We start from the raw sequence: 27,071 nt of genomic DNA, 5'->3' as shown, positions 1-27,071 counted from the left end.
ATTGAAAGAGATTTTCAATTACAAAAATTGAAGTTTAACCCATGATTTGACAGATTAAAAAAAGTTTTTGTGAGAATTTAAACCCTACTTTAAAAAATTGACATTTTTCATTTTTTTAAGTTTTGCATGCAGAAATACATTTGAAAATTTTCACTTTTGTACTTTTACACTTTTGAGCCAATGTAGTTAATGCTTTAATATTCAATTTAATAGATTTTGTTTTACCTGTAGTCCAAAATGCGTTTCGCCCAGGTACAACAGTTGGGCTCATCAGTTAGATGCTGTTGTACCCTTTCTAAGACGCAAAATTTTTGTCGATGATTACCGACACTTATTAAAATTACAGCATAAACATACTGTGAATTCTAATATTTCTAGGGGAATTTGATTAAATTCGTGCACCTAAAAAATATCCATATTTTATTTTTTTTGTTATTTAAAAAAAAAACCATAAATAACGTGTTTCATAAAAAATATAAATTTTCACGTAGATAAAACGTTGCGCCTTGCGAACAACCATCTTACTGCACTCCGTTACTGGTTCAATGCATATGTGTTTGTGTAAGGCAAATCTAAGTGTTTTCAGTCGCAAATTAGATGACAAGAATTTCGATGACTGTAGACACAATTTTCAAATTTTTAATCGCGGGAAGCATGTGTGTTTACAGGCATTGAAATCCTTGTGATCCATTTTTGCGACTGAATAATCGCGCGACTAAAATCGCATGTGTGCGCCTAGCCTAACTAACACTACTTTGTAAAAATTAAAAAAAAATGCCGCACTTCTATCTTCAAACACCCATTCCTGTACTTATTATTCTTAGTCCAAAACACCCTATGCAAATTTAAAAAGAAAGTTGTTTCATTTTCTCCCGCTTTGCGGCACTGCAAACAAATGAAAGAATATTGGAAGTCTGGAATGTTTTCCAATCAACTCTCACTTCATCAAATCAGCTTTGTTTATTTTTATCGTTTGAATTTCACAAATATTTTAATTTTCTGAATTTCCTCGAAAAAAAAATGTCGATTTTAATCAGATTCTCCCCAAAACGTTTAACTTTACCATTAAATTCTATAATAAATTCATCGAGACACCTATCACATGATCAGAGTAGCCTCACGACTAAAAATCAACTTCCTCAACATTACGATATAATCATAGCCGGTGGTGGACTTGTTGGGACTGCTCTTGCTTGTGGAATAGGTAAATCCTCTTATTATTCTTATGCACTTTAATTAAATAATATTCCCACATTTCTCGCGCAGCTAAAAATAAAGTTCTTTCGGAAAAGAAAGTCCTTTTGCTTGAAGGAGCGCCACCATTCAAAGGTTTCGCCGGTGGCCAATACGGCAACCGAGTATCGGCAATTAATAATGGCTCCGTTGAGTTGTTCAAATCAATTGGCGCCTGGGATAAGATATCTTCGACACGTTACAAACCTGTTAAACAAATGCAAGTTAGTTGTTTTCTCTTTATTTCCAATTAGAATATGTTGATAGTTTTTTTTTGTTTTACAAAGGTTTGGGACGGAAGCTCCGATGCTTTGATTACTTTCAATCATGATAATTTCTCAGAAAATGTCGCTTGTATTATTGAAAATGATTTAATGTTGGATGCAATTTACACCCAACTAGAAACAGCACAGAATGTAACGATTCTGAACAAATCAATGGTCGGGGATGTTAAATTGCGAATGGATGGTAATCCGAAGAATGTCGTTAGTCTCAAGAACGGTGATTCGATGAGTTGTGATTTGTTGGTAAGTCCATATTTTTTTTTCTCAAAATTTCCCTCAAATCAATCAAACTTTACTTCTCTTCAATATAATTTATACTGTTACTAACTATCATAAGCTCTGTTTTTTGGCATTGCTATCCGTATTCGCCATTGGAGTTTATAAGTGTATAAGGGTCAAAATCATATAGGTGGGAAATTTCGAGGACGAAATTCTAAAAAAAAATCAGCTTTGTTTTATGATTAAAATTTCATGCCAAAATGTTCGCTCTAGCTACAATATGTCGGTTCATGAACGGGCAGAGCACAAAAATATATATTTTTCAATTTACCGCAAAACCCCAAAAATTAGTAGGTAGGTACTACGAAAACGTTCCTCGAAATGTTGGTGATCTCTCCAAAACGACTTTAGGGGTCTAGAAATCAAGGGGCACGGTAGTGCCCAGCCAAGTTCTCTAGCAACTTTAGCACTACACTCTTATTTACAGGAAACAACTCTGGCCATTTTCGACCCCCCTCTAACTTCCACACCAAAGATGCTAGAAATTTCAAACTCGCTACATTTGTTGGGCTGGTCAAAACCAAACACCTCAGCCTCCTACGATGAGTAGTTTCTGAGATATAGGGCTTCAAAATCGCAAAAACCGTAACTGACTCAATGATTCACAGATCATTGACAGACAGATCATCAAAATTATGGAGAACTTCCCGATATCGTAGAAACTTGAAATTTTACACGGTGATAGGACTTGTGGTGTATACAAAGGAAAAAATCGAAAATTTGAGAATTTTCATAAAAAATTATAGAGCACTTCTGATTATCGTAGAATCTTGAAATTTAGTAGAACGGTAGATCTGGTAGTTTATACAAAGGAAAAAATTTAAAATTTGAGAATTTCAGCCAGGGGGCGTGGCAACCGCCCATTTCCGCTGAATTTTCATGGCTCTTTTTTAACAGTAATGTTTTTGTTGTGATAGTATCAATGTGAATGATGAATAATTATAATATAACTTGATTGATAAAAAGTTTAAAACCAAAATCATAACTTTCGTATTTTTTCTTTTAAAGAAAACTCCCTAAGTCCATTTTTTCCATTTTATGAGTTAACCATTTACAAAATTTTCACTACGCAATTATAAAATAGAATCTATTCTACAAATAAATTCAAATCTCATGCAGTTGAAACCTATTTTGGATTTTTAATTTGGATTACAAACTTCAAACGCAATTATCAAAAAACGCAAAAAATCCGCAATCAACCAAATTGTTTACTCCAAATACCTGCAAAAAAAATCGTGATGTTTTTTGGCTATAGCTCAAAACCTTAAGGTTAATTCTTTGGCGCCGGGTACAAAGGGGTTAAGTCAGAAAAGATAGTTTTGAGGAAAATGAAATTGAAGTTCCAATTTTTGTTTATAAATCTGACTTAACACTTTAGAGCCATTTAATCTTCAAAAATAAACTTGATCTAAAGGACTTAAGTCAAGAAAAATCTTTTTTTACATTGATAACAAAGTTTAATTCGTAAAGAAAAGTTGGAAACATCAATGTAATTAATTATCAAATGTGAGAATTCTTTTTGAGCTAATATAATACTGTAGAAAAATGGATATTCTTTTTCTTTCTTCCTCTTGACTTTACCCCTTTAGGATCAATTTTTGTATTTAAAAATTAAAAATTAATGCAAATACAAAGAAGTTAAGTCAACTTACGCCCATAGTACCACACAATTTAAAAATTTTTTTGACTTAAACCCTTTGTACCAAATCATTTCTAACAAAGGGAAATACACTAGAGCTATGGCGATAGGACCAAACGAAAGAGAAAAAAAACTGACTGAAGTCCAATAAAAATCCGAAAATCGATTTTTTGACTTAACCCCTTTGTACCCGGCAGGAAAGAATTAATTAACCAGTTAAACCTCTAGCTATAGCAATTTTTTTAAATTTTTTTTAAAGGGTAGACCGTTTCGCATTGTTGCGGAAAGAACTTTAAGTTACTACGATTAAAGTCTCATTTTTGTCATTTGCATGAAGTCTCTGTTTTACTGGTTCAGAGGTTGGTTTCTTATATGTGTTCTTTAAAAAAAAAATTTCAAAAGCATTCCATTTTAATTTATTTTCATTTATAATTTGTATATAAAATATATTCTAAATATTAAAATTTACTTAAACTAACTACATGGAAATAATACTGTCGTTAAGCTTAAAAATAAAATTGAGATTTTTGTTCTAAAATCTTCTTGATATGACCCAAATCTTCTGCCACATTATTTGACTTCTTATCAAAGCCCTCAGCGAATTTTTCCAATTTCTCTGATAAAATATTCAATTGTCCCTTCAGGCACTGAATTTCTTGCCTAAGCGGCTTAATACTGTCATTCTGTGGTTTTAATTCGCTAGATGATGATAAATTCTGAAAAGACTGCTGCAATTGATTTGGTACATTTGTTGCTGATCGCGGTCGTAGTATACACGAGCCGTCTAGCTTTTGACTTTTCTGATTATTCAATTCACGATTTTGCATTGATTTGTTAAAGAACATACAATTACTCTCGTATTTCTTTTGTTTGAGACTCTGATTGCGATCCCTTCGTTCTGCCACCATTTTATAAATGCTTATCTTCAATTCCTCTGGTAACTGTTGGTCTCTGGGGTCATTGGGACGCATAACAAATTGTAATTGATTTCTAGATGTTCGTAGCAATGAACTACGTTTGCATAAGGCTAACAGTCGTTTTGGAGAATTACGAAGAAGTCGTGAAAATAATAAACATTCCAAACGATATACCAACTCTGCTTGACGAACTAATCTGTCTAAAGTTGCTGAAACTTGTAAACCCTAGGATTAAGTAATGTAGTTTAAAGAGTTATTGCGATGGGTTTGATTTCTTACTTGTATATCATTTACCGCTAAACCAACCATTAAATTAGTTAATATAACGGTTACTAGCAGGACAAATGACAGAAATAGAATATGGGCAGTAACTGGATACTTAATTGGATAATCTCCGTAAAAAATGTCTTCAAATTCCAACTCTCCTGACATCATTGTAATCGCTTTTAATAGAGACCTTATTAAAAAAAATGATAATTGGAGCTAAGTGCATCAGTATTTGTTATTAAAGTTGTTTACCAAGCAATATTTATAAAAGCTGGATAATCTGTGAACAGGACACAGAAACTCAATCCGAATGCAATCAGCAAACAACAATAAGCCATTAAAAACTTTCCAAAGTTCATAGCAACTGAAATCAATAAGAGTTGTTTTTGAATTAAAAACTGATATACAGCTAGAATATATGAAATACCTTTTGTAAACATTTGAATATAAAGTCCGAAAATAGGAAATCGGCCGACCAACATCATCAATTCCAGCCAAACAAGGAACATTACTATTGCAGCGACATGGTGTTGCCAATCAGGTACCGTAAACAAATCTTGCGCAACCAAAAGTGCTGGTGTCTAGGAAATAAGAATTTGTTTTAAAGGATCTTATGAAGATTAAAATACTCACCACACATAAAAAGACTCCGAAAATGATTGTCCATTGTAACCAATTTTCCCAGTATTTTGCATATCCCGTCAGACCATGAGCCATCTGAAAACCCAAAGTAAAATACTTTTATCCCAGATCCAGTATTTTCTGAATATGTACCTGAAAAAATTCCTTAACCAACAGCAAAAGATTCAGAACCACCACAAAATAGCCTGTAGATGAAATATAATTGGCTGCAATGCAAGTTGTATCCTTTTCACAATTCCGAACGTACACTCCGAATATGTAGATGGTAAACATTAAAACATACACAGCATGATAGAATAGGCTCATAAGGAAGAATTTTCTTATTCGTCTCCATTTGAGGAATAAGAATGTCTCACATAGCGGATGCATAAGAATACGTTTCTGACCGACTTCAATGAAAGACATAAGAAGATCAGTTTCACCTCTTTCAAGTGTTGGCAGGGGAACCAAGAGTCGAAAGTCAAGTTTTATTTCGCAATCGACATCACCGATTTCATGATCGTTAACTTTAATCGATGCATCTAGATTGGATATGAGTTTGGGTATCACATCAGGTGTTCGACGGACAATGAATGATAGCGCTGAAACGTTTCCATCTGTTCTTGCTGTTATATCGGCACCATTCTCTAAAATATAGAAGTGACAATTACAATTTTGTTAAATATTTTTTAATACAATTTAATGTCGTTTCGATTGGCTCTCCGGAAGCGTCCGGAATCATTCAGAAGACTTCTGAAACCGTTTTATTGGCATGAAAATGACAGCCAGAACGCTTCTCAGAAGAGAAATTCTCTTCTTGATTTCAAATCAGAATCAAATCAAGAAGCACTAATACATGAATACTCACATGTCAAAGATACACTCAATCATTGTTTATTATTATTTTTCATTCAAATTTTTTTCGTTTTCTAAAATTAATTAATTTGTTTATTTATTTTCAAACTAATAAATTAAGCTTTTAAAATATTTTGCAAAACGAATTCCCGATTAATTTGTTGAATATTATAATCTAGTACAAAATACTACTACATTTTAGAAACATCATAGCCCGATCATCCTAGACGAAATTTCACTATATATCAAAGTTAATTTAAGTACAAGATTTTTTGATGCAGTTAGGTTCCTTTGATGGAGTAGAATATGAAACCACAGTTTTACACCAAAATTTGATATGGCGTATCCCCGAAAATGACCTCTGAACCCTAGGAAGTTCGAAAAAGTGATTTCAGTCGAATTTAACAGAAATTTTATCAAAGTTAATGGAAGTACACGATTTTTTGATGCAGTTAGGTTCCTTTGATGGAGGAGAATATGAAATCACAGTTTTACACCAAAATTTGATATGGGGTATCCCCGAAAATGACCTCTGAACCCTAGGAAGTTCGAAAAAGTGATTTCAGTCGAATTTAACAGAAATTTTATCAAAGTTAATGGAAGTACACGATTTTTTGATGCAGTTAGGCTCCTTTGATGGAGGAAAATATGAAATCACAGTTTTACACCAAAATTTGATATGGCGTATCCCCGAAAATGACCTCTGAACCCTAGGAAGTTCGAAAAATCGATCCCACGTACCTCTGCATACCTAGCCAGCACCTTACCAGTAGACCATACTGGAATATTAAAGATGAGTGGAAAAAAGGGAGCTAATTGAAACCTCACATAAAAATGCAATGTTTTTTTCTAAAGCGTTACAAACATTGCATATCTGCAGGATAAAAGCTTTGCGTACTTATTGGTGAAAAACATTGCATACTTGAGAGATGAAAACATTGCATACTTACAAGAACCTCTTGAAACAGGTCTTATGAAAGCCTTCGACTAAAATCACTTTTTTTGAACTTCCTAGGGTCAGAGGTCATTTTCGGGAACACTCCATATCAAATTTTGGTGTAAAACTGTGATTTCATATTCTCCTCCATCAAAGGAACCTAACTGCACCAAAAAATCGTGAAATCACTTTTTCCGTACTACCTAGGGGTCAGGGGTCATTTTCGGGGATACGCCATATCAAATTTTGGTGTAAAACTGTGGTTTTATATTCTCCTCCATCAAAGGAACCTAACTGCATCAAAAAATCGTGAAATAACTTTTTCCGTACTACCTAGGGGTCCGGGGTCATTTTCGGGGATACGCCATATCAAATTTTGGTGTAAAACTGTGGTTTTATATTCTCCTCCATCAAAGGAACCTAACTGCATCAAAAAATCTTGTACTTAAATTAACTTTGATAAAATGTCTAGATTGATCGGGCTATCACGTGGTTTTTGACATTTTGTAAGTATGTATTTGTAAACAAATACCTATTCATAAATTTGACTGCAAATAAAAAGTCTGTTCAGCGAGGATTTTTCTAGATCAGAACAGGACAGGACAGCACAGTTTCGTGAGAAACGTTAGATCAAGAACAGTCATTTAAACGTCAGTTGTCAAAATAAAAAAAAAAAAAAAAAAAAATTGTAAATTATATGAATTTTTTGCTTATCGGTTCTCGTTAGTTTTATTTATTTTTTGAGTTTTTACTGCGAAAAATATAATTAAAAATTGTTTTTAGTTAGAAAAACCACGAGCACCCGAGAAATATTCGCACAATTAAATCAAAACATTTCTCACGAGTCTGTTCTAACCTGATCTTACTCAAAACCAAGAACAGAAAATCCTGTTCTAAACTGTTCTAGTTTTGTCAATGAACAGGAAACTAGAACAGTTCAGCACAGAAAAAATCTCAATGAACAGCAAAAAGCTGTACTTTTCTGCCTAGAACAGTCCAGCACAGCGTCAGTGAACAGACATAAAAACACTGAGTAGTTCGTTGACGATGATTCTGCTTACGTCGTCGGGTTCCTCAATAAAATACGCAGATCAAAGCCAAAAGAGGGAGTTGATTTTTACTAACCATTCTAATTCTTTTTTATTAATATTTTTCAATTCTTTAGTTTCAATTTAAAATACAAGCTCCTTTTAGGGAATAATTTAATTTCAAAACAAAATGTAGTCTTCCCATCAAAACCCTAGATAAATTAATAGCATGATACTGAGCTCACGATCTTAATAATAATTCATATGTGCATGTGGTCAAATCATTCTTAAAATGGCTCTAAGAAAGCTCTAAACGTGGTGAATGGCGTTTAAGTTAAGCAATCGTTAAGCAACGTTGCTTAAATGTGTAAATTCTTTATAAATACACATTTTGTACTTAAGACCTATTTAGAGGTGGTTTAAAGTTAAACAACCTATAAGATTCTTTTATAAATATGGCTGTTAAAATTCTTGCTTCCAATCTCAAAAGTAACATTATGGCTGGATTTCAATATTATTACTAAGTTTCGCAATAAACCTACATTTTCTCTACATCTGAAAAAACACCCTTTCACATGAAAAAAATTTGTAGACTCATTTGAGTCGTAATTCCCACGTCAAAGACAGCGTTTTTAATAAATGCCTCTCTTTTAACATTGATTTTATCGGACTTATCGCCAATTTTGATTGGTGTACCATTTTTGTCAAAGTATTTTTGGTATCTACTTATTCTGAATTTCATGTTTTCTTAATTAAAAAAAAAACCCTTCAATCAGGATAAATTTGTACACTGTTTAACAAACTTTCTTATAACAAACGAAACGTTTTCACCAAATTTAAAACATAAATGAAAATTGTGTCAGCTGTTATGAAACTTTTCTCACATATTTATAACAAAAAAAACACCCTTTAACCAACAATATTTTTGCGGACTTTATGAATTCCTTGTATCTGTTTCATCTTCAATCCTCATTCGGTACGGGTAATTGACAATTGTATGAAAAAATTCCCAGTTGGAAAATCAACGTTCATGCAGGTCTGGATTTTTTTTATTCAATTACCCGTACCGCTACCACATACCTTTCCAGTGTGGTCAAGCCTTATGCCGACTTTACACAAGTCGATTTTAGCCGGACGGTATGTCGCACTAGGATTCTTCTATGCGGATTGTCACTTTAGTCACCTCAGCTTACGTTCACACTAGAGATGTTGCAAATATTCGCATCCGCAAATGGGGAACCCCCGCATGAATTTTGACATCCGCCTACGCATCCGCAAAGAAAAGTGCAAAGAAGTTGCGTTAAGAAAGAAGTTGGTTGGAGCCGGCGAATGGCGCGTACCAATGGAAGTCACACCGAGTAATGTTTTGTGAGCTGTGATTGATTATTTTAAGCCAGAACCATAATTGGCGGATGGTGTCGGAAGCTACTGTCAATTGTTGTTGTTTTTTTGTATTTCGATCAGTTTTCATCCGCCGAGTGCGGTTGCGAGCGCTGTTCCCCTTCGTTTCATCCGACGCTTCAGTCAATTATAGTTCTGGCTTTAGGCAAAACACAAAAAAAAATGTAAAATTTCCCGTTTTCACTAAATCCCAAATTTCACAAATTATCTCATTTCGAATTTCAAATTATATAGGAATTTTTTAGAATTTGGAATTAAAATTAACCGAATTTGGGAATTTATCAAATTTGGGGGGCTGCAGTGAAAACAGTCTAATAATAGAGATCTTTCATTCCGGACTAAGAAGGAGCAAAACATTTATTTAGTTAGCGCGGGCTTAATTTACCAACCTCTGTGTAACCGACTTGATGCATGGAAGGTGGCGGTATTACTTTTGACTAAGTCTAATGCACCTATTTTTAATTTCTCTTATTCAATACAAATAATAAAAATGTTATTAATAACTGTTTCATTATTTTAATTAGTTTACCTATATTAATTTATATAAGATTATTAAAGATGTTAACCATCCGCATCCGCATGTGAAAAAATCCACATCCGCAACATCCCTAGTTCACACCAGTGTTGCCACTTCCAAACAAAATTTGCGCAGTAGATCCATAAATAAAATACGGTAGATTAAAAAAAAATCGCAGTAGATTTTATTTAACAAGCAAAATACCTGTATGTTGAACTAAAACTAAAAGTCAGAATACTTTTCTTATTACAACCAAACTCATGTACAGAATTTAAATTAAGCATTTGTACTTCCTTAAAGATTTTTTTTCATAAATCCAGGCTCTGTTTGTTGGGCCAAAAACACTTTAAACAGTGTTAATCTTGGTGTTTTGTAGCTTTTTTAGAGCTAGTTTTGAGTTAAGAGCAGATTTTGTACATTTCAATACTATTTATTACAAAGAAATTGGTTTATTATTTCCTTAAAACGCTTGCAATTTGATTTGAAGAAGTGCAGTAGATTGGATTAAGTGGCAGTAGATTTGTTTTTTGCAAGAAATGCAGTCGATCTACTGCAATTGTAGCAAAGTGGCAACGCTGGCTTCACACTAGTCGACTTACGCCGAAAAGTTTCATGGTATAAAAAGAGAAGGTATGATCATTAGAAAAAACTCAGTATCGAGAACTGTCAAAACTTAAAAAATGGCTACTTAAGGTTTTGACAGTTCCCATTGAAATTGTTGTTGTAAACAAATTTGTCTTGGAAATTGTTGTTGCTTTTGACTTTGCCAAATATTAAACGTCAAAACCTTATCACCCCATTTTGTAAGATGGCGGCTCTAATGATCATACTTTGTCTTTTTATACCATGGAAAAGTTTCGCCTCACAAAAATCGACTCGTGAAAAGTCGGCATTGCGCATTATACGACGATTTTTCCAAAGATAATATTTTTTTTTTGTTGTGAGCTTGTGAAAAAAAAAAGAGTTCCTGAGGAATAAAATATCACGCAGTTATACCAGAAAAAGAAAATAACATAAACAGATAAAATGCAAACAGCCCATTATAGCTACTAAAATTATCCATACACCCAAGCAAACATGGCACCTCTATGACAACAACCGCTGTAATGAAATTTGACATTTCTCATTTTTTTTTTTTGTTTGACGTTGATGCTTGAAAAAATTTAAAAAATTCTGTTTACTGTTTGCTGTATGCTGTGAAAAAATAAAAATTAAAAAAAAAAATGGAAACATATCGAATGATAAATAAAGAATTATCCATAAATAATCAAGAACTTCGGAATGTTGTAAATAAACTCAAACATGAAATAACTTATCTCAATCGTCAGCTATTTGAACAGCGCGAAGAATTCACCCGCCTCAAAGCGTCTATTGCCAAAACCATCGAACAAAAATACACAGAAACCATGGCTTTAATTTTTCCCGAAAAACTTGCCGATCAAAAAGAAAAAGCAACCACCAGCAAATTGGATATTAAATCACATCGTCGTTCGTGTTCGAATGTAACTGCAGCCGATCCAATTAAAAATAAATCACATTCGCCGCCAGCAGCAGCTGCATCTTCGTCTGGCAGTGAAATTATGGAAGAATCATCTTCGTCATTTAAAATACCTCTTCCCAGAATAGTTATTGATAAAAGTGCACGTCTTAGCAAGTCACCGGTGAAATGTTCACAAAGTGTTAATGCAAATCAAAGAAAAAGTTCAGGTAACAAAATCACAAATAAACTTAAGAAAAAAAAGAACCAATATCTAGAAAAAAACATACGGAGTACTGAAAGGTCTCTGATGTTTCATTGTAGGGATGAATTGCTGGTATGGGATTACACAAATGGAATTAATCCTTCATTTTGTTCAATATTCTCCAACTTCAATAAATGTCCATCCAATAGAACTAGTTTGTCTCCAAAGAAATACAAAAGTGGTTGTCTGTACTTAATTACTTAGTTGTACTTAACTTAAGTTGGCGCTTACAGTCCAAGGTGAATTTCGCCCTCAACCGACAACCTTTAAGTGGAGGTGGGTCGCTACTAAAGTCGATACTTTTTGGCTGTTTAGGGAATTAAAAAAGGTGGAGCGACCTTTTTTTTTTTGTGAATGTATTTGTGTCCAAGTAATCTAAAGAATATACCCAACTTTATAGTAAGAACAAAACAAGGTAAAATTTGTTTATTTTGTTCACTAAAAATGGTTTATATTTCACAAGTAGGGGGAAATTCCATGGTAACTCACAACATTCACAAAAGTTTCCAATAAATAAATAGATTTTTTGCTTGTCAATTTTAATATAAAATGATTCGATACAGTCTATGAATGAAGCATCTATTACTTTCATAATTGAATCATTTATTTGCAAAACATGATAAGTCCATGATTTTTAATTTTTTAGAAGAAAAAAACGTTCTATTTTCTTTTGATATGCGTAGCAAAATTTATAAAAAATATATTCTGTAGAACTCTTGCCTAGCTACAAAATACCGTTTCGTTTTTAATTTTTGGAGCGATAGTTCAAAAGATAAAAAATAAAAACGCTTTTGGACTTATCAAACTTTGAAAATAAACGGATGTGAAATTAGTTTTTAAATTGATATGCAATTTTGCTTTTAGCCCCAGTCTATCAAACAATTGTATTTCAGATTAAAATACAATGTCCGGACTACTTATTTAACTTTAAAGTAGCTTTAAACTTAAGATTTTCAATCATTAGTCGAATATAGCATTTACACAAAAAGAAGCTGTTGTTTATTTTCAAAAGATGATAAGTCCGGGACTTATTCTGTTTTTGATACTAAACAAATATTTCGCGTAGCTGTAAAATCTGATATAGTTGGAGTAGATACTTCATATTTTGAAGACAGACGTGGTTATACCTGTAGTACAAATTTAGTCAAAAAAACGAATTTTGAAAAAAAGTGGACTTATCATGTTTTGAAAATAAATGATTCAATTAATCAAAACATTTTTCTTTATTGTAAGCATTTACTTGGAAAAACAAAGTCAGTTGGCAACTCATGTTACAAAAATCGGACACGAGTTTTAACAGTCCGACAGTATTAAGTTTTTCTGTAAAATTTTAAATCTTCATTTGTTTTTAATGTGGATTCCATACATACAAAATTACAAGCTTTTAAAATTAGTGACAAAACTGAACATTTGTTCAATATTTCGAGGAAAAATTTGAAAATATTTAGGTAACTCGCGATACATTAATTTGGTAACTCATGTTACCTGCGATTTATTCTTGCAAGAATAAACAATAAATGCATTTTCATTAAAGTAATTTTAAAATCGGATATTGAGTAACAAAGCTTGCTTAAATGGTTACTTAGTTTAGCAATCAGAAAGGGATATTGTCATCGTCACTATTAGATTTAACTTGTTTTCTATGGACTCTTTTTTCCGTCACATTCATGTGAAATTCTTGTGTAGTTGACAAGATTTTGCTTTAAAAATGCTTTAAGATTATTTATACTCCTTGAATTAAATTTCTGCCCATAAGGGAATTTAACAAAGAAGCTATTCTTGCAACTTGCATAAGGAGTTGCAGTTTGTAAATATAGTAATTTGCTATGCATAATTTGTTCAAAATTCATGTCCACTTTCATGGAACTACCCTTAAGCAATTCGCAAGATTTTAATAGTTCCTGTGGTCAATATGGACGGACATTGACCATAGGAGCTATGAAAACCTTGTCGACTCATAATTTTGTAAAGTAATCTTTCATTCTATTTCTCAAAAATGCCTTTTCAAAAAAATACAAAAAAGATATATGAACCTTTCTTGATTACGGACGAAACACAAGCATACGAACTCAATCAACGTTGTTCTATTTGAGTTTTTTTTATACAATTTTGTCGTAACATCCTTTTTTCTAGATTCTCTAATAAAAATATTGTCTTGCAAAAACACAGTTGTTGCAAGAAATCATGTTCATTGAACATTGTTCGAAATAAAACTCGTCGTATTCTTTTTTTTTTTATTGTTTTGCTAACGAATCCCCTGTAGGTACATAAAACACGTTGCGACATGAATTTCAAAGAATATTTTCTCTTATTAGAACATTTTTTGCTGATGTCAGAGGGTTGGTTCTTGTTGAAGATCTGTTGTCCGTCGGTCGTGTGTTAAAAAGCATGCTTATTGCACCCTAATCAGATTATTATAAATATTTTAAAATTGTTGTAAAATATTTATTTATGATAGTGTCCATTGGCTGCTTTTCTCTTAGCCAGCGAACTTCTGACCTCTGTGTTGTAAAGAAGATTTTTGTGGAGTGAAAGCATTTTATCGCGTACCATCCTAAATAGTCGACTTTGCAAGGCCAAGCCTTTTATAACATTCACTACTCTGATGTCTGATTACATCTTTAAGCACATCCAATTCTGGAGGGTGCTAGAAATTTTTGATGAAGAAAGCAGTGTGACATTTTGAAACATTTGGCATTATAAGTTTTAATTTTGCAATTAGTCCACTTTTGTTACCGGTCAAAGATTTGGCACGATATTGATACCGCTACAAGAAGAAGTTGCGACAGCTATTTAAAAATATGTTCACACACTGGCTAGAAATGTTAGCAGGAAATATAATTCTCTAATATTTTAATATGCTTCAAAACGGACATACGCCAAAACCTGGCCACAATCTGTCTTGTTTCAATGCGAAATGGGTATATAGCTTTTTTAATAACTGACACATTCGACCATAGCGAGGTCGTAGCGGTAAATTATCCGATTTCCTACGAATAATGCTTCGGGGTGTGCTCTCCGAGAAGCACTGCGTATAAATAAAACGACATTTAAACGGATTATATAAAAAATTCGGTTTTATTAACTAAGTTTTGGTTTTATTAACTAAAAAGTAATCGTGCAAGAAATCTGCTGCCGACTCCTAAAATAATCTTATTATTTTCAGAAATGTTTTGAAAACAGAGAATTGTAATGTAATTATAAAACTCCATTAAAAAGTTGTCTAGTTTTTTAATAAGGTTTTAAACATCAAATCTCAGTATTTATCTATTAATTGAGACGAACAGAATAATAATGGGTTAATTTCATTTGAAATTTGTGTATTATTTACACTTACTTTGAGAAGCTCTTTAGTCTAGGCTCTAGCCGGTTACTCAGTTCTGTTCAAAAAGTCATGCTTTGTTTGATGTTGTTTTTTTTTTTTTTTTTATTTTGCTTGCACAGTTTTCTTTTGAAAATATCAAAATCAGAGCAGTTAAAGCTTAAACAGTTTCTCTAATTTTTCCGGAGAGTATGTATGTTTGTATGTTCTCTAAATATTGGTTCTTTGGTTCAAATTATAAATAAAATCTTGCATATTACAACACTTTCATAAAATTTATCCACAAACATTTAAGATTTACAAATAACGAAGATGGATGTTCAAAATCTCAATGACTCAGAGAACTCTTCATTAGAACAAACTTTAATAACAACAAACACAAGTCTCGTTACAATAAATGAGGAAAAAAGTTGTACAGCCGATCCACAAAACGAAACTTTAAGTGATGCAACAATAAATTGTTTACTAGATGCTCCATGCAGCACTCCATATCATCCGAATAAAATCCTCAATGACACATCATTTAAACCGAAAAAAGTCCGAGTTTTAATGAAAAAAATGTCTGTGGAACAACTCGCCAATTTGACTTGCCAATCAATTGCTCACATGAGTTACTCGCAACAGCCAAGTTCAATAACCTTACAACAATCATCTTTTAAAACAAAGAGCGCCCAAATAGAAGAATGCCATACACAGAAGAAAACTTTACAAATCAATAATTATTCATCTCATCTCACCGCCAACAGAACAACAATTAATTCATCATTTAAAGCAGATCATACTGCGTGTCCTTCAAGTATAGAATCGTTTGATGAGTGGAGACCTTCGCCAAAAAAATTAGGAAAATCTAAAGTTAAAAAAATTTCTTCAAAGGATAAAAGACGGAAGTCCATCAGAGCACAACGGAACAAGGAGAATTGCGACACGGATTCAGATTTTACAACATGTTCCGACGAAGAGACGAACATTGGAGGAGGGAGAAGGTTAAGAAACAAGCAGATTTCTTTAAAAGAACCCAGTCTTAGAGCAAAACTACGAAATACAACAAATATCAAATTGAAATAAAATAATAATTTATAACAGATGTTTGTTTGGTTTATAAATAATTTCATAAATTATAAAGCATTTAGTTTGTTATTGTAGCCAACTGCTGACTTAAATTAATTTTAAATCTTCTTACAACAAAATGAAGAAGAATATATATTACAAATTAAAATGACTGGGAAATTTCGTTGTTTAATTTATTTTGTTAATATGAATGTATTCTTTTAGGTTTTAATAAAAAAATATTAAATGAGTTTGATTAATCAAACAAGAACTAAATTTTATTTTTTGCAGTTTTATTTTATACTGGGCTGCCTACACTCAACTTGTCCTAAGTTTGTATTTAGTTAATTTAGATGTATGTTTCGAATGATATTATTATTCTTCTTTTGATAATTCTTTTTGTATTGGAAAGCTGGTGCCTGCAGAGTGGTCCCATTTCAATTTCGTTCAGTTCTGGCTATAGAAACTATGAGAAAAACCATAAAATCCAGTTTTGATTCATGGAAGTCGGTTTTGTTTTTTTGATGAAAGTGATAAAAGTTGTTAATATAAAACTATTATACTTTACATAAATAAGAAATTTACTTGTTGTATTTTCGATCTTCTATAAAATTGTTTTTTAATATCAAATCAAGTATTAAATAGATTTTGTATTCGAAATTATATGAAACTGTCAAGATCGTTTTTTATTTCATAATGAATTAAGAAATCTTTGAAAACCTAAAAAACTATAAAAATTATCTGTAACGAAGAAAAAATAACAAAAATAATAAAAAAAAACTAAAATTATTTTTATGTTAAAAACTGAATTAACGTTCACGCCCTATGGGTTTAGCCTTTACTATCTTGATCGTATTCAGGTATACTGTCTCTTCCTAAGAACTGACAAATAGTACCACTTTTATAAAAAAAAATAAAAATACATCTCAATTAGGCGTTAGGGTTCCACCGAAATCTGTAATTAAATTGTGAATCCAGCTCAGCCATCTTGGTTCATTCAGTCCCCAGACAAGTCTGTGGCCAGCTTATTAATCATCGGTAGCAAATTAGGTCAATTTTCTTCACAATTGCTCAACTTGAAGCAAACTCTAAAGTTGGCAAACTTGAGAGTTGACTTCAACTTGAGAGTTGAAACAGAAGTTGAACATTTGTTTTCTTCACTATTTTTTCTCAGCTCTAGAATTTAAAAAATATTCCTGGGATATTTAAGAGTTATTTTTCCACTAAACCTCAATGTACAAAAATGACGTTTTGATACAAAATCTTAAGTTTCCTCTCTTAATTTCGACTATTTTCGGAATAAGAGAAAACTTCTAGTTGATCAACTTGAGAGTTGAGAATCGAAAGTTGAAACTGTCAACTTTTAGTGAAGAAAAGCAAAATCACAAGTTGAGAATAAAAATCCTCAACTTGAGTTCAACTTGTAGTGAGAAAAATGGCTCTAAGAGCTTCGAGGGTTCAAAGGATTTTAACTTCCTTTTTAAGGGATGGTAAGTGAAAAATTTTCTGAGCCAACTGTAAAATGAAGCCAAATTCATTAGTGCATTTTTGAATTTATGAACTAAACGTTAATAAATTGTGACGTCACGAACTTATGGAAAGCCAATCTTAAGCATATGTGTGTTTCTGTACGTTTGTAGTTAGTTTCCTAGTTTGTTGATATAATAAAGCCGCGATGGAGGGCGGAGCTTGGTAAAAGAGCTTATCATCCTTATTTTAGTCATTTGGTCAGAGGCGTGTTATGAAATGAAACACGCTATAGATCGAAATTACGGAGTGGGGGCATAATCTAATCAGCACACAAAAACGAGTGATGATTTTTTTTGTTTATACTTAATTTATATCATTTTCATTGATTTATGAAAAACTTCTTGCATGTGTTTCATCTTAAACGATTCATTGTTTAAATGACTTATACAATTCAAATGAAAATTTGAAATACAAAGATTGAAATAATCAGATATTTATTTTATCGAATAAATCTAAAGTATACAAAAAAAAAACCTTGGCCAAGATCGTGTGACCTAGTCATGTTCTTCTACAATAAATCCTATTTGTTACACCTAAATAGAAAATTTCCATTTTAAATTTAATTGTTTGCGCATTGTTATCATTATTTTGATTGTTAGTTTAAATAGTTTTGCTTTATCTTACCAATAAATGTGTACACACATTGGCTAAACTCATTCAAAGCAGCTATATGCAAGGGGGTGTATCCATAGTTGTCTGCTTTATTAACATCCGCACCAGCTCTCAGCAAAGCAACACAACAATCCAAACACCTAGATTGCTTAACGATAGCTGCATGCAGTGCTGTTCGACCATCTCTGTAATGAGCATTAACATTTGCTCCATATTTTATTAACATTTCCACAGTTTCTACCGATTGTGATAGACAAGCCAAATGAAGTGGAGTTTGATAGCCGGCATTTCGACAGTTTACATCAGCCCCATGTTCTAACAAAATTCTTACACATTCAACGTAATCATTTTCGGCAGCTATATTTAAATGTTATTGCATTATATTCGAATTAAAAAATAATAAAAAAATAACTTACCTAGGTGAAGGGCTGTTAGCTTGCCTTCACCAAATTGTGGTCGAACATCAGCTCCATGGGCGAGCAAAAGTTCCACACATTTCTTATTGCCCAAGGCACATGCTGTATGCAGAGGAGTTTCTGTGTAGACCTGCGGTGTGTTTGGATTGGCGCCATATTTCAAAAGCGTTTCCACGCATTCGACTGCATTTCTGTCGATAGCAAAGTGTAGAGCTGAGCGTTTCTCTATTCCAATGTTTATTTGTGCTCTTCGTCGTAAGAGTAACAAAATGCACTCGACGCTGCTTGCACTAGGAAAAAGTTTAAAATAGATTATGGTTTATTTAATTTAAATGTATTGATTGAATACCTAGCAGCACAGTGCAGAGGTGTTACCTCCTTTTTATAATCCCAACAATTTGGATCGGCCTCACGATCGAGTAAAATTTTTGCAATTTGTGAATTACCATTGGAACAGGCGAAATGCAATGATGTTCGTCCTTTTGAGTCTTGTGCATTTGGATCTGCCGAAAAGGTATTTAAAAGTATGACCATACTTTCAACGAAACCATACAATGCTGAGAATAGGAGGCCTATATTTACATCATTTGACCCGGAAATTAATTCTAAAGACAAAGTTATTTTCTAAAATATTACAGGGTTATAAAAGTACGCACCATAAAACTCTCCACATTTAACCATTTCAAGGATATTATCGGCATTGAGAGATTGTCGTCTTAATGTCTCTTCAATTTCTGCAATATCCCAAATAACATGACTTCGTTGTTGCCATGAATGAATGGCATCAGTTTCATTACTGAATATATCGCTATCACTTTCACTGGAAATGCTGCGTTTATCGTAATAGTCTTCTATCTCTCTATCTGAGTTCCAATTATTTAAGTCATTTTCCTAGTAGGTAATTGAAAAAAAATATTAATATGAATATTAATGTGAACATACATACACATGAATTCACTGTTTAATTAAGGTGTTTAAATCACAAACTAGTATAAATAGGTATTTTGTTTTATAGTTCCTTAATGTCTTAAAAAAAAGCAACCCTACCTAATTGTAATATTTTAGATGTAACCGTTAACTTTGAACTCATTTTTTTAACAAGACACAATGGAAAAACAAAAAAAATAAGTGCAAGATATTGACCGATGTTTATTTTGCACCCACTTTGACATCTTTTTTGATTTTTAGAAAATCGACTTTTGACCAGGTTTTTACTGCAAACACTATGTGCGTTGATTGCATATTAGTTTAGAATGGATTGCAATTTGTTTAAATTCGATTTCAAAATTGTTTGCGATTCCAAAGTATTGATTATTGCAATTCCGCATGTGGTTGAAATTTAAGTATTTTAAACATCGTTTACAGTATCCGGACAGTAGATTAAAAAGAAGAAGAAGTGGCTATCTAGCGCTAAACTTTCCACAAGTGGATAAACCTTTCAACCTTTAAATCTGTCAGAGTAGATTATTTAAATGGCAAATGAAACTGTTTATTTCTGGGTCACTGTTGCGTATGCGTAATATTGTTTTATGTACTCAAACAGTAAATATAAAAATTCTATCACAGGCCAAAAATCTAACCAATTGAGTTTTTTCTTTTTCTCAACTTTCGTTTCGTTTCAAATAATGGATGTAATTTTTTTAGGTCGAAAATGAGTTTAGGATTTAGGATTACGTTTTACAGGCAGACACCCTCTGGACTCTCTTTTTTGGAAAGAGAAGAAGAAATATGTTGTATTTGAATATTTTTGTTTTTTCAATCATGTGAGTTTGGGTACCAGATTTTCAAAATTAAAATTCAATTCACTTTATAAACCACTGAGGTCTTGTTTATTGAATACCTTTAACTACTACGAAGAAAGAAAACAGAAAACTAAAATAATGAAAATAATTTCATAATTTTTGTTTATGTTTTGTGGACTTTATGAATAATATTCAATTTAATAGAGTTTTTTTGAACTGTAGTCCAAAATTCGTTTCGAGTGTATTTACGCTTCTTCAGCTGTAATAATCAAATTTTTTTTTTTTAAATGATAATAAATGCTAAAAATCTAGAATCTATACTTACAGTCTATTTTATCTTTTAATCTTAAGAATTCAATCTTAACAACTGTAAGCGTTTGTTGGTTTTTCATTGTTTAGTTTTTTTATAACTTCAAATATTTCAAAAGTTCCATAAAATTCGAAGTCTTGAAATCATCGAAATTTCAAAATATAAAAATAATGTTTTAATTATTTTTATTATAAAATCTAGGAAATGAATTTGAAAGTAACTTATTTGTAACTATTTAAGGGTATACAATATGGAATCTTTTCTTGCAACTTGCATAAAGAATTGGCGTTTGTAATTTGTGATTTGCTTTTGGAAAAAATAAAAGAGCCTGCATGGTTTGTTCAAATTTCGTATCCCTTTTTTCATGGAATTATCCATGAGTCAAGTCACTAATATTAGTCGTTTAAAGATCGAATTTTACGTGCATTTTATATAGGTGCATATTTACATTTTAATTTTTCTAATAATCAATTTAAGGTATGCAAGCTATTGCGCAAGTATATATGTACGTGCGAACCAGTTTAAAAAATTCGAATATTGCAAATTGTATAGACCATATTTTCTTGCAAGAAAGAAGAAACTCTTTAAAAATAAAAATATGCTTCCATTTTACACTGGACCTACAAAATGTTTAAAATATCTATCACTTAACACCTTTTTCCTTCGATAAACAAAATTCTGAAATTTGACGATAAACATTGCATAAAGATTATGGTGTTTTTAAGTAAAGTTGATTTTTAAAATAAAATTTTAGTTTTACTTACTATAATCGAAAATCGTACATTCTCCATAGTTTGCTTCGATAAATTGATCTTCATTAATTCCTGGACAAAATTAATCTCTACAAAATGATCACAAAACACCTGTTGTTTTTTTTTCTTCTTATTTCTCTAAAATCACTGTTAAAATTTTCGAGTTTGAAAATAACAGTTAAATCGGAATGACGTCGATAGTTCACTTAACCCATACAAACACAATATTACGAATCTTTATGAAATTCCTCCCAGGTGCTTCTTTACAAATAATAATGTTTTTTTTTTTTGTTTTTAATTTAATTTTGCGTGTTTGCTATTCGAAAAAAAGTATTATTCTGTGGGTTCAAATATAAAAATGTTTACATTTTCCTAATCACGAACCACACCGCAAGCCGACTGGAAAATGTAAACAATCGATATGGTTGAGAATTTGTGGTGTATCTGTATATTTTGATTTTAATAAATACATGTTTTGCCTCATTAGAAGAAAACATTTAACACCTTCTCTTGAGATCACTCTCGTGAGAGGGGTAAATCATGATCTATTTCTAAATGTTGTTTTTTCCGCGTATACTTAAATTTTCCAAAGACAACAAAAACTTAAAAAAAAAAAAACAAAATTTAAGTGTGAAAGAATATGGTTAAGGTCATTATGACAACAGTATGTTATTTTTTACTTTAAGTATCTAAAAGCTATTTATTCATTTTATCGCGGGTTATTGTACCTAGGTAAAAGTTGCGACTTGAACACGTAATTTCACAAAAAAAGAAGAAAAAGAGATAAACAGAATCGGTTATTAAATTATAAATTTTTTTTATAGCGAATGTGTCCTCATACAAGTGATCCATTTAAAACCCTATATTACTCCCAAAGGACTCGATTTGGATGTCCCTTTAAAAAAACCAGGAAGTCACAAATTATTAAGACTGGTAACGTGCAACAAAAAGAATTTTTCCGTGTTATGATTCAAAAGTGAAGATTTTTGAGTTTTCACAATACAGAGACTATTTCGAAGTCCTGGTCTGTTAAACGTTACACTTTCGAGCGTTACACTCCTTTAGATATTACACTTTTCGTACATTGCTTTCTTCCATTCACGGAGATGTTTTCACATCAAAAATTACTTTCGCATGAAATTTGAAACTAACAATATTTAGCTCTTACAAAGTTTTACAGAAGCTGCGTAACCATTTGTGTAACGCTTTAGAGGAGCAAAATTGTTTATTGGGACGTTACAAATATCTCAAACATCAATGTGACTTTTGATCAATTGGTTTTACTCCACAGGAATAAATAGTACCGTTAATTCTCGTGCATTGCATAAATAAAATTGAAAAGAAATTAAAATGATTCCCAACCGTTCGTTATTTATTTTTGGCTTTGTACAAAATTGTTTTTTTTTTTTTAATTAATTTAAAAACCCGTAAACCAAGCTATTTACAAAAATAATTTAAATATTTATCCGTTTGCGTTCGAATGCAAAATTGAACTGATTTTGCTTGCGATCGCTAGAATTGTCTGCAGAGGTGTTTTTCTTGTCTGTTTTTTTTTTTTTTTTTTTAATTTTTTTCTGGATACTCAATTTATATACAAAATTTTGAAAACTTATTAATTGTGTGTATCCAGCACTCAATTTTGAATTTTTTTCCAAACTGTTCAATATTCATTATGGTGATGTCGTATTGTCCGGCTTCCTTGACTGTGCGTCGTGGCCATCATCGATGATTGTAAACAAAGATCATATGTATACAAATATTTACATAAATAATATTGTGGTATTTGTAAATATCTACTTATTTTATAAGGAGACGAAGACTGTTTTTTATTGTTTACTTGGAATACAAATTCCGAATCTGTGCATCAATCTAAATATCACATGCAAGCAAACGAATCATCAAGTTTTTTTTTTTTTTCTTGGGAAAAAAAAATCATCAATGAATTTTTGAGAATTCTGCCGAATGTGTGACCTACATTTAGCATATTTATTTAATTGGCACATGCATTTTATTTAAATTTAATTGGAATTACCTGCCTACACATAATTTTTTGGAATAAAATATTTTTTTCTTTTGAAAATTATGTATACTATAATTCTTTTCTTTTGATATTTTTTCTGGATAAAATATTTATATCAATTCAAAAAAAAAAAATCGACCTTATAAAATAAATTAAAGATTTATAACCAGAAGGAAGCAATTTTATTTAAAAATCGTTTAAAATAAATCAATTTTAAGAAAATAAATAAAATTAAGAAAATTGAGAGCGATATACTTACTTTGTTTTTTTTTTTAATACATATTAATTTTCCTCTCAGACGGAAGCATGAAGTTATGATGTCAATGATTTTGTTGATTTCGATTTAAAATGTTCGCATTTAGTATTTTATTGCGACTTTGGCAAGTTTTTAATATTTACAAACAAAAAATTCGAAAATAACCAACTATATTATGTTGAAAACAATGTTATTAAAAAAGCAATCTTTTGTGCAAAGAACAAGAATCTTGAGTCCTTTTGATTTATTCACTACATCTTTTTGTTAAACCTTCAAAAGTTTAAAAATTTGTTGTTTTATCAATTAGCACTTAAGAAAATAAAAACTATAGTTTTGTAAATATTTGTATTTTATTTATTCACTATCAATAGTCCCCCAAATCAGCGCATAGGGAGGCATGTAAAAATGCATTCTGAAGTTGAAAAATTATGTCCAATATTTTGTATACAAATGATTTAGGGTTCAGAATAAAAGTTAGTCAAGTCTATTTTCCTTAAAGTTGGATGTTTAAAGGTATTATAAATTTAATGTTTGTTTGTTTTTTTTTTAAGAGGAGGAGGAAAAGGACGTAACGTTAATTTGGACCAAAAAAGGCATACTTTCCTGATTTTTTTAAGACGACCCGAGATAAAATCTATTTATTAAAACCAATAATTTATTAAATTCCATGAATATTATTTATTGTTTCCACGAAGATATATTAATAAATATGAAAGTGGCACTCATAACTAGTTGCTGGATCATGTGAAATCAAAATGCATTTGTTAAATAATAGTAAAGCAAAAGCTGGGTGTTTTTTATGAAATTACAATTTTACACTTTCTCGGTACATTTTGAACAGAAAACGCTAGTTTTAGCGAAAAAAAATGGGCTTATTTGTTATTGTATAATGAAAATTATTAACAATTTTGAAAAAAAAACTTCCAGCGTCACCTACGTCGTAAATTATGTACATTTAAGAAATTGCGTTCAAAATTGTTAAATGATCGGTGGAGTAGTTTTGAAGTTATGAGGGACACTGACTTAAAAAGTTTTGGTATAAAGCGTTGAATTTTCGTATAAGTTCATGAGTGAAGTATAAAAAATAATCATAATTTTGTCTTAGAGCTGGCATCATATTTCTTGCGCGATTAATAACCGATTTATATTAAAATTACTAAGAGGTTTATTAATAACGATACTAACATTCGTGTACGGCTGCTCGCTTCATTCTGAGAAAAAGTGCAATATTATTGCAGTTTTTTTTTTTAAATTATGATGAAACCAAAAATAACTTTTAATTGTATTCCCTGCGATTTCAAAACATTTGATTCTTTCCGGAAAATTGCAATTAAAATGTGAAATAAGAATTTATTTGGAAAATAAAATATTTTTTTCCGTAGCTTTTTTTTCAATATATCAATTTTTTGCGGTTGATTTTTCATAATTTTATCAATTTAATTTTTCACAATTTTATCAAAGGAATTCATGATAAAGCAGAATATTGAAAAAAAATTCAGGTATTTTAAATTCATTACAAAAAAATACGTATACGCCCGAGTGAACCTTAAAATGTTTAGATTTGTTCAAAGTCCTAATCAAACTATCAACAAACTTTTACAAACCAAGTTTGCTGACAACAGACAAAACTCAAACTTAATTTCAGATAGCTGTTACAACACTCAGTTAACTCACCCAAAAAATGATCTCTAGTCGTCAGAATGGTCGAAAATCTTAGCTTACAAGTTCTTGTTCTGAGTGTAAAATTCAAATTTAAAGTACCTACGAAAATCGTAGACGTGTTGAATGTGTATATGAATGCAAAAATAAATCCTTGAAATTGTAGTTCGATATTGTAGAAAGACATTCCAACGTTCAATCAAATCCGGGATCAGTCCGACTTTTTTTTGTAACAATCTAGTGTTTAACATTCATTGGAAAATCATTTAACCCAATCAAAAGATTAATCAATTTAAAGATTTTTTGTTTAAATTAAAAAAAAAAAATACAATTTATTACAGATTGGTGCTGACGGTGCAAATTCAATTGTTAGAAAACAAATGGGTGTTGATGTTTTTTCTTTAAATTACGAACGAATGGGATTGGTAGCGACTCTTGAATTAGTCGATGTAATATTTTTTGGAATGAAAGTTTTTTATAGTAGTTTTTATTTATTTAAAAAAATCAATCTTATAGCCTGGAGATAATTCAGTTGCATGGCAGAGATTTATTCCAACCGGCCCTATTGCATTCCTACCGCTGAACGATACGATGAGTTCACTGGTTTGGAGTACTACTCCAAGTGAGGCTAAGAGGCTTGCATCTATGGAACCAAATGAGTTTGTTGATGCAGTAAATGAAGCTTTTGTAAGTAAAAAAATAAATAAAAAAAATTCTAGACTTTTCATTACAAAAAATGATCCGTTAGTGGAAAGACTATCCAAAAAGCAACGTTGTCACAAACGCACTGGAGGCTTTGAACTCTATTATGGGAAGAGACACCTTATCTAATCGACAATATCCACCAAAAGTCAAGAGTGTTGTTGATAAGTCTCGTGCATGTTTTCCACTTGGTTTTCTTCATGCCTCATCTTATGTCTCCACTGGAGTTGCTCTCATTGGGTAATTTTTCTTAGAATTTGATTGAACTTTTTTTAAAACAATTTTCTTACAGAGATGCAGCACACAGAATTCATCCTCTCGCCGGTCAAGGAGTTAACTTAGGTTTCAGTGATGTGACAAATTTAGTCAAAGTCCTTTCCGATGCTGTGTATGCTGGAGCTGAAATTGGTGACAAACATCATTTGGTCCAATACGAACAAAATAGTTTAATCAAGAATGTACCGCTTATGATTGGTGTGCATGGTCTACAAAGGCTCTATTCAACCACTTTCAGCCCTGTGGTTTTACTGCGCAGTTTGGGATTACAATTAACACAGAATATCCCTGGAATCAAGGTATTTGAAATATAATTTTTTTTTTAAATTAGTTAATCTAACAATTTTATACATTTTTTTAGGATATCTTCTTAAAACGGGCAATAGCTTAGAATCTTATGATTAGTATTACTTGATTAATGGTTAATAATTTTGTTTTGTATAAATAAACGGTACATTTATACAATTAATTGAATAAAAAAAATTTGGTTTTATTATTTGAAATAACAACTTCAAAAAAAAAAAAAAAATACGTATACGCCCGAGTGGGTCACACTAGTGGCAATGTTATAGTGGATTTACTACATTGCTTGTATACCTTATATGCGTGGAATTCAGTCCTACTCTAGGCAGCTTGCTATTGTGAATTTCAACTGAAAGCCGATAATTTCATATAAAATAAAAACTCGCATTTTTTTACCAACATGA

The 27,071-nt window shown here is 31.4% G+C and overlaps 3 protein-coding genes across 4 annotated transcripts; 2 read left to right on the top strand and 1 right to left on the bottom strand.

Annotated features, from left to right (window-relative positions):
- Positions 1-932: 932 nt before the first annotated feature.
- On the top strand, positions 933-26,843 carry LOC129914058 (ubiquinone biosynthesis monooxygenase COQ6, mitochondrial). Its single transcript, XM_055993105.1, has 8 exons — positions 933-1,204; positions 1,267-1,457; positions 1,521-1,760; positions 25,728-25,835; positions 25,903-26,073; positions 26,135-26,328; positions 26,381-26,663; positions 26,726-26,843. The coding sequence occupies exons 1-8, from the start codon at positions 1,021-1,023 to the stop codon at positions 26,753-26,755; spliced, it is 1,401 nt and encodes a 466-aa protein (XP_055849080.1). The 5' UTR covers positions 933-1,020; the 3' UTR covers positions 26,756-26,843.
- On the bottom strand, positions 3,829-22,051 carry LOC129914054 (transient receptor potential channel pyrexia). Of its 2 annotated transcripts, XM_055993096.1 has the most exons (11): positions 21,464-22,050; positions 19,304-19,538; positions 18,997-19,252; positions 18,648-18,937; positions 18,244-18,588; positions 5,394-5,887; positions 5,253-5,336; positions 5,047-5,200; positions 4,872-4,983; positions 4,632-4,809; positions 3,829-4,577 (listed from the first exon to the last, which is right to left on the bottom strand). In XM_055993096.1, the coding sequence occupies exons 1-11, from the start codon at positions 21,515-21,517 to the stop codon at positions 3,942-3,944; spliced, it is 2,838 nt and encodes a 945-aa protein (XP_055849071.1). In that variant the 5' UTR covers positions 21,518-22,050; the 3' UTR covers positions 3,829-3,941. The 2 variants fall into 2 exon arrangements, with proteins under 2 accessions (XP_055849071.1, XP_055849070.1); XM_055993095.1 differs by having other exon boundaries at positions 4,872-5,200; positions 21,464-22,051.
- On the top strand, positions 10,826-16,331 carry LOC129914059 (uncharacterized). The gene is made up of 2 exons (XM_055993106.1): positions 10,826-11,685; positions 15,338-16,331. The coding sequence occupies exons 1-2, from the start codon at positions 11,202-11,204 to the stop codon at positions 16,105-16,107; spliced, it is 1,254 nt and encodes a 417-aa protein (XP_055849081.1). The 5' UTR covers positions 10,826-11,201; the 3' UTR covers positions 16,108-16,331.
- Positions 26,844-27,071: the final 228 nt, after the last annotated feature.

Source organism: Episyrphus balteatus, chromosome 3 (assembly GCF_945859705.1).
Source record: "Episyrphus balteatus chromosome 3, idEpiBalt1.1, whole genome shotgun sequence".
NCBI classification, from domain to species: Eukaryota; Metazoa; Arthropoda; class Insecta; order Diptera; family Syrphidae; genus Episyrphus; species Episyrphus balteatus.
This window is presented reverse-complemented; position numbering and strand designations above follow the sequence as displayed.

Coding starts and splice junctions, on each gene's coding strand:
- LOC129914058 (XM_055993105.1), top strand. CDS start 1,021: ATGTCGATTTTAATCAGATTCTCCCCAAAACGTTTAACTTTACCATTA. Junction 26,074..26,134: donor ATGCAGTAAATGAAGCTTTT/GTAAGTAAAAAA, acceptor ATGATCCGTTAG/TGGAAAGACTATCCAAAAAG. Junction 26,329..26,380: donor ACTGGAGTTGCTCTCATTGG/GTAATTTTTCTT, acceptor ATTTTCTTACAG/AGATGCAGCACACAGAATTC.
- LOC129914059 (XM_055993106.1), top strand. CDS start 11,202: ATGGAAACATATCGAATGATAAATAAAGAATTATCCATAAATAATCAA. Junction 11,686..15,337: donor AAATCAAAGAAAAAGTTCAG/GTAACAAAATCA, acceptor CAAACATTTAAG/ATTTACAAATAACGAAGATG.
- LOC129914054 (XM_055993095.1), bottom strand. CDS start 21,517: ATGAAGATCAATTTATCGAAGCAAACTATGGAGAATGTACGATTTTCG. Junction 18,938..18,996: donor CCTCTGCACTGTGCTGCTAG/GTATTCAATCAA, acceptor ACTTTTTCCTAG/TGCAAGCAGCGTCGAGTGCA. Junction 4,810..4,871: donor GCTTTTATAAATATTGCTTG/GTAAACAACTTT, acceptor TTTTTTAATAAG/GTCTCTATTAAAAGCGATTA.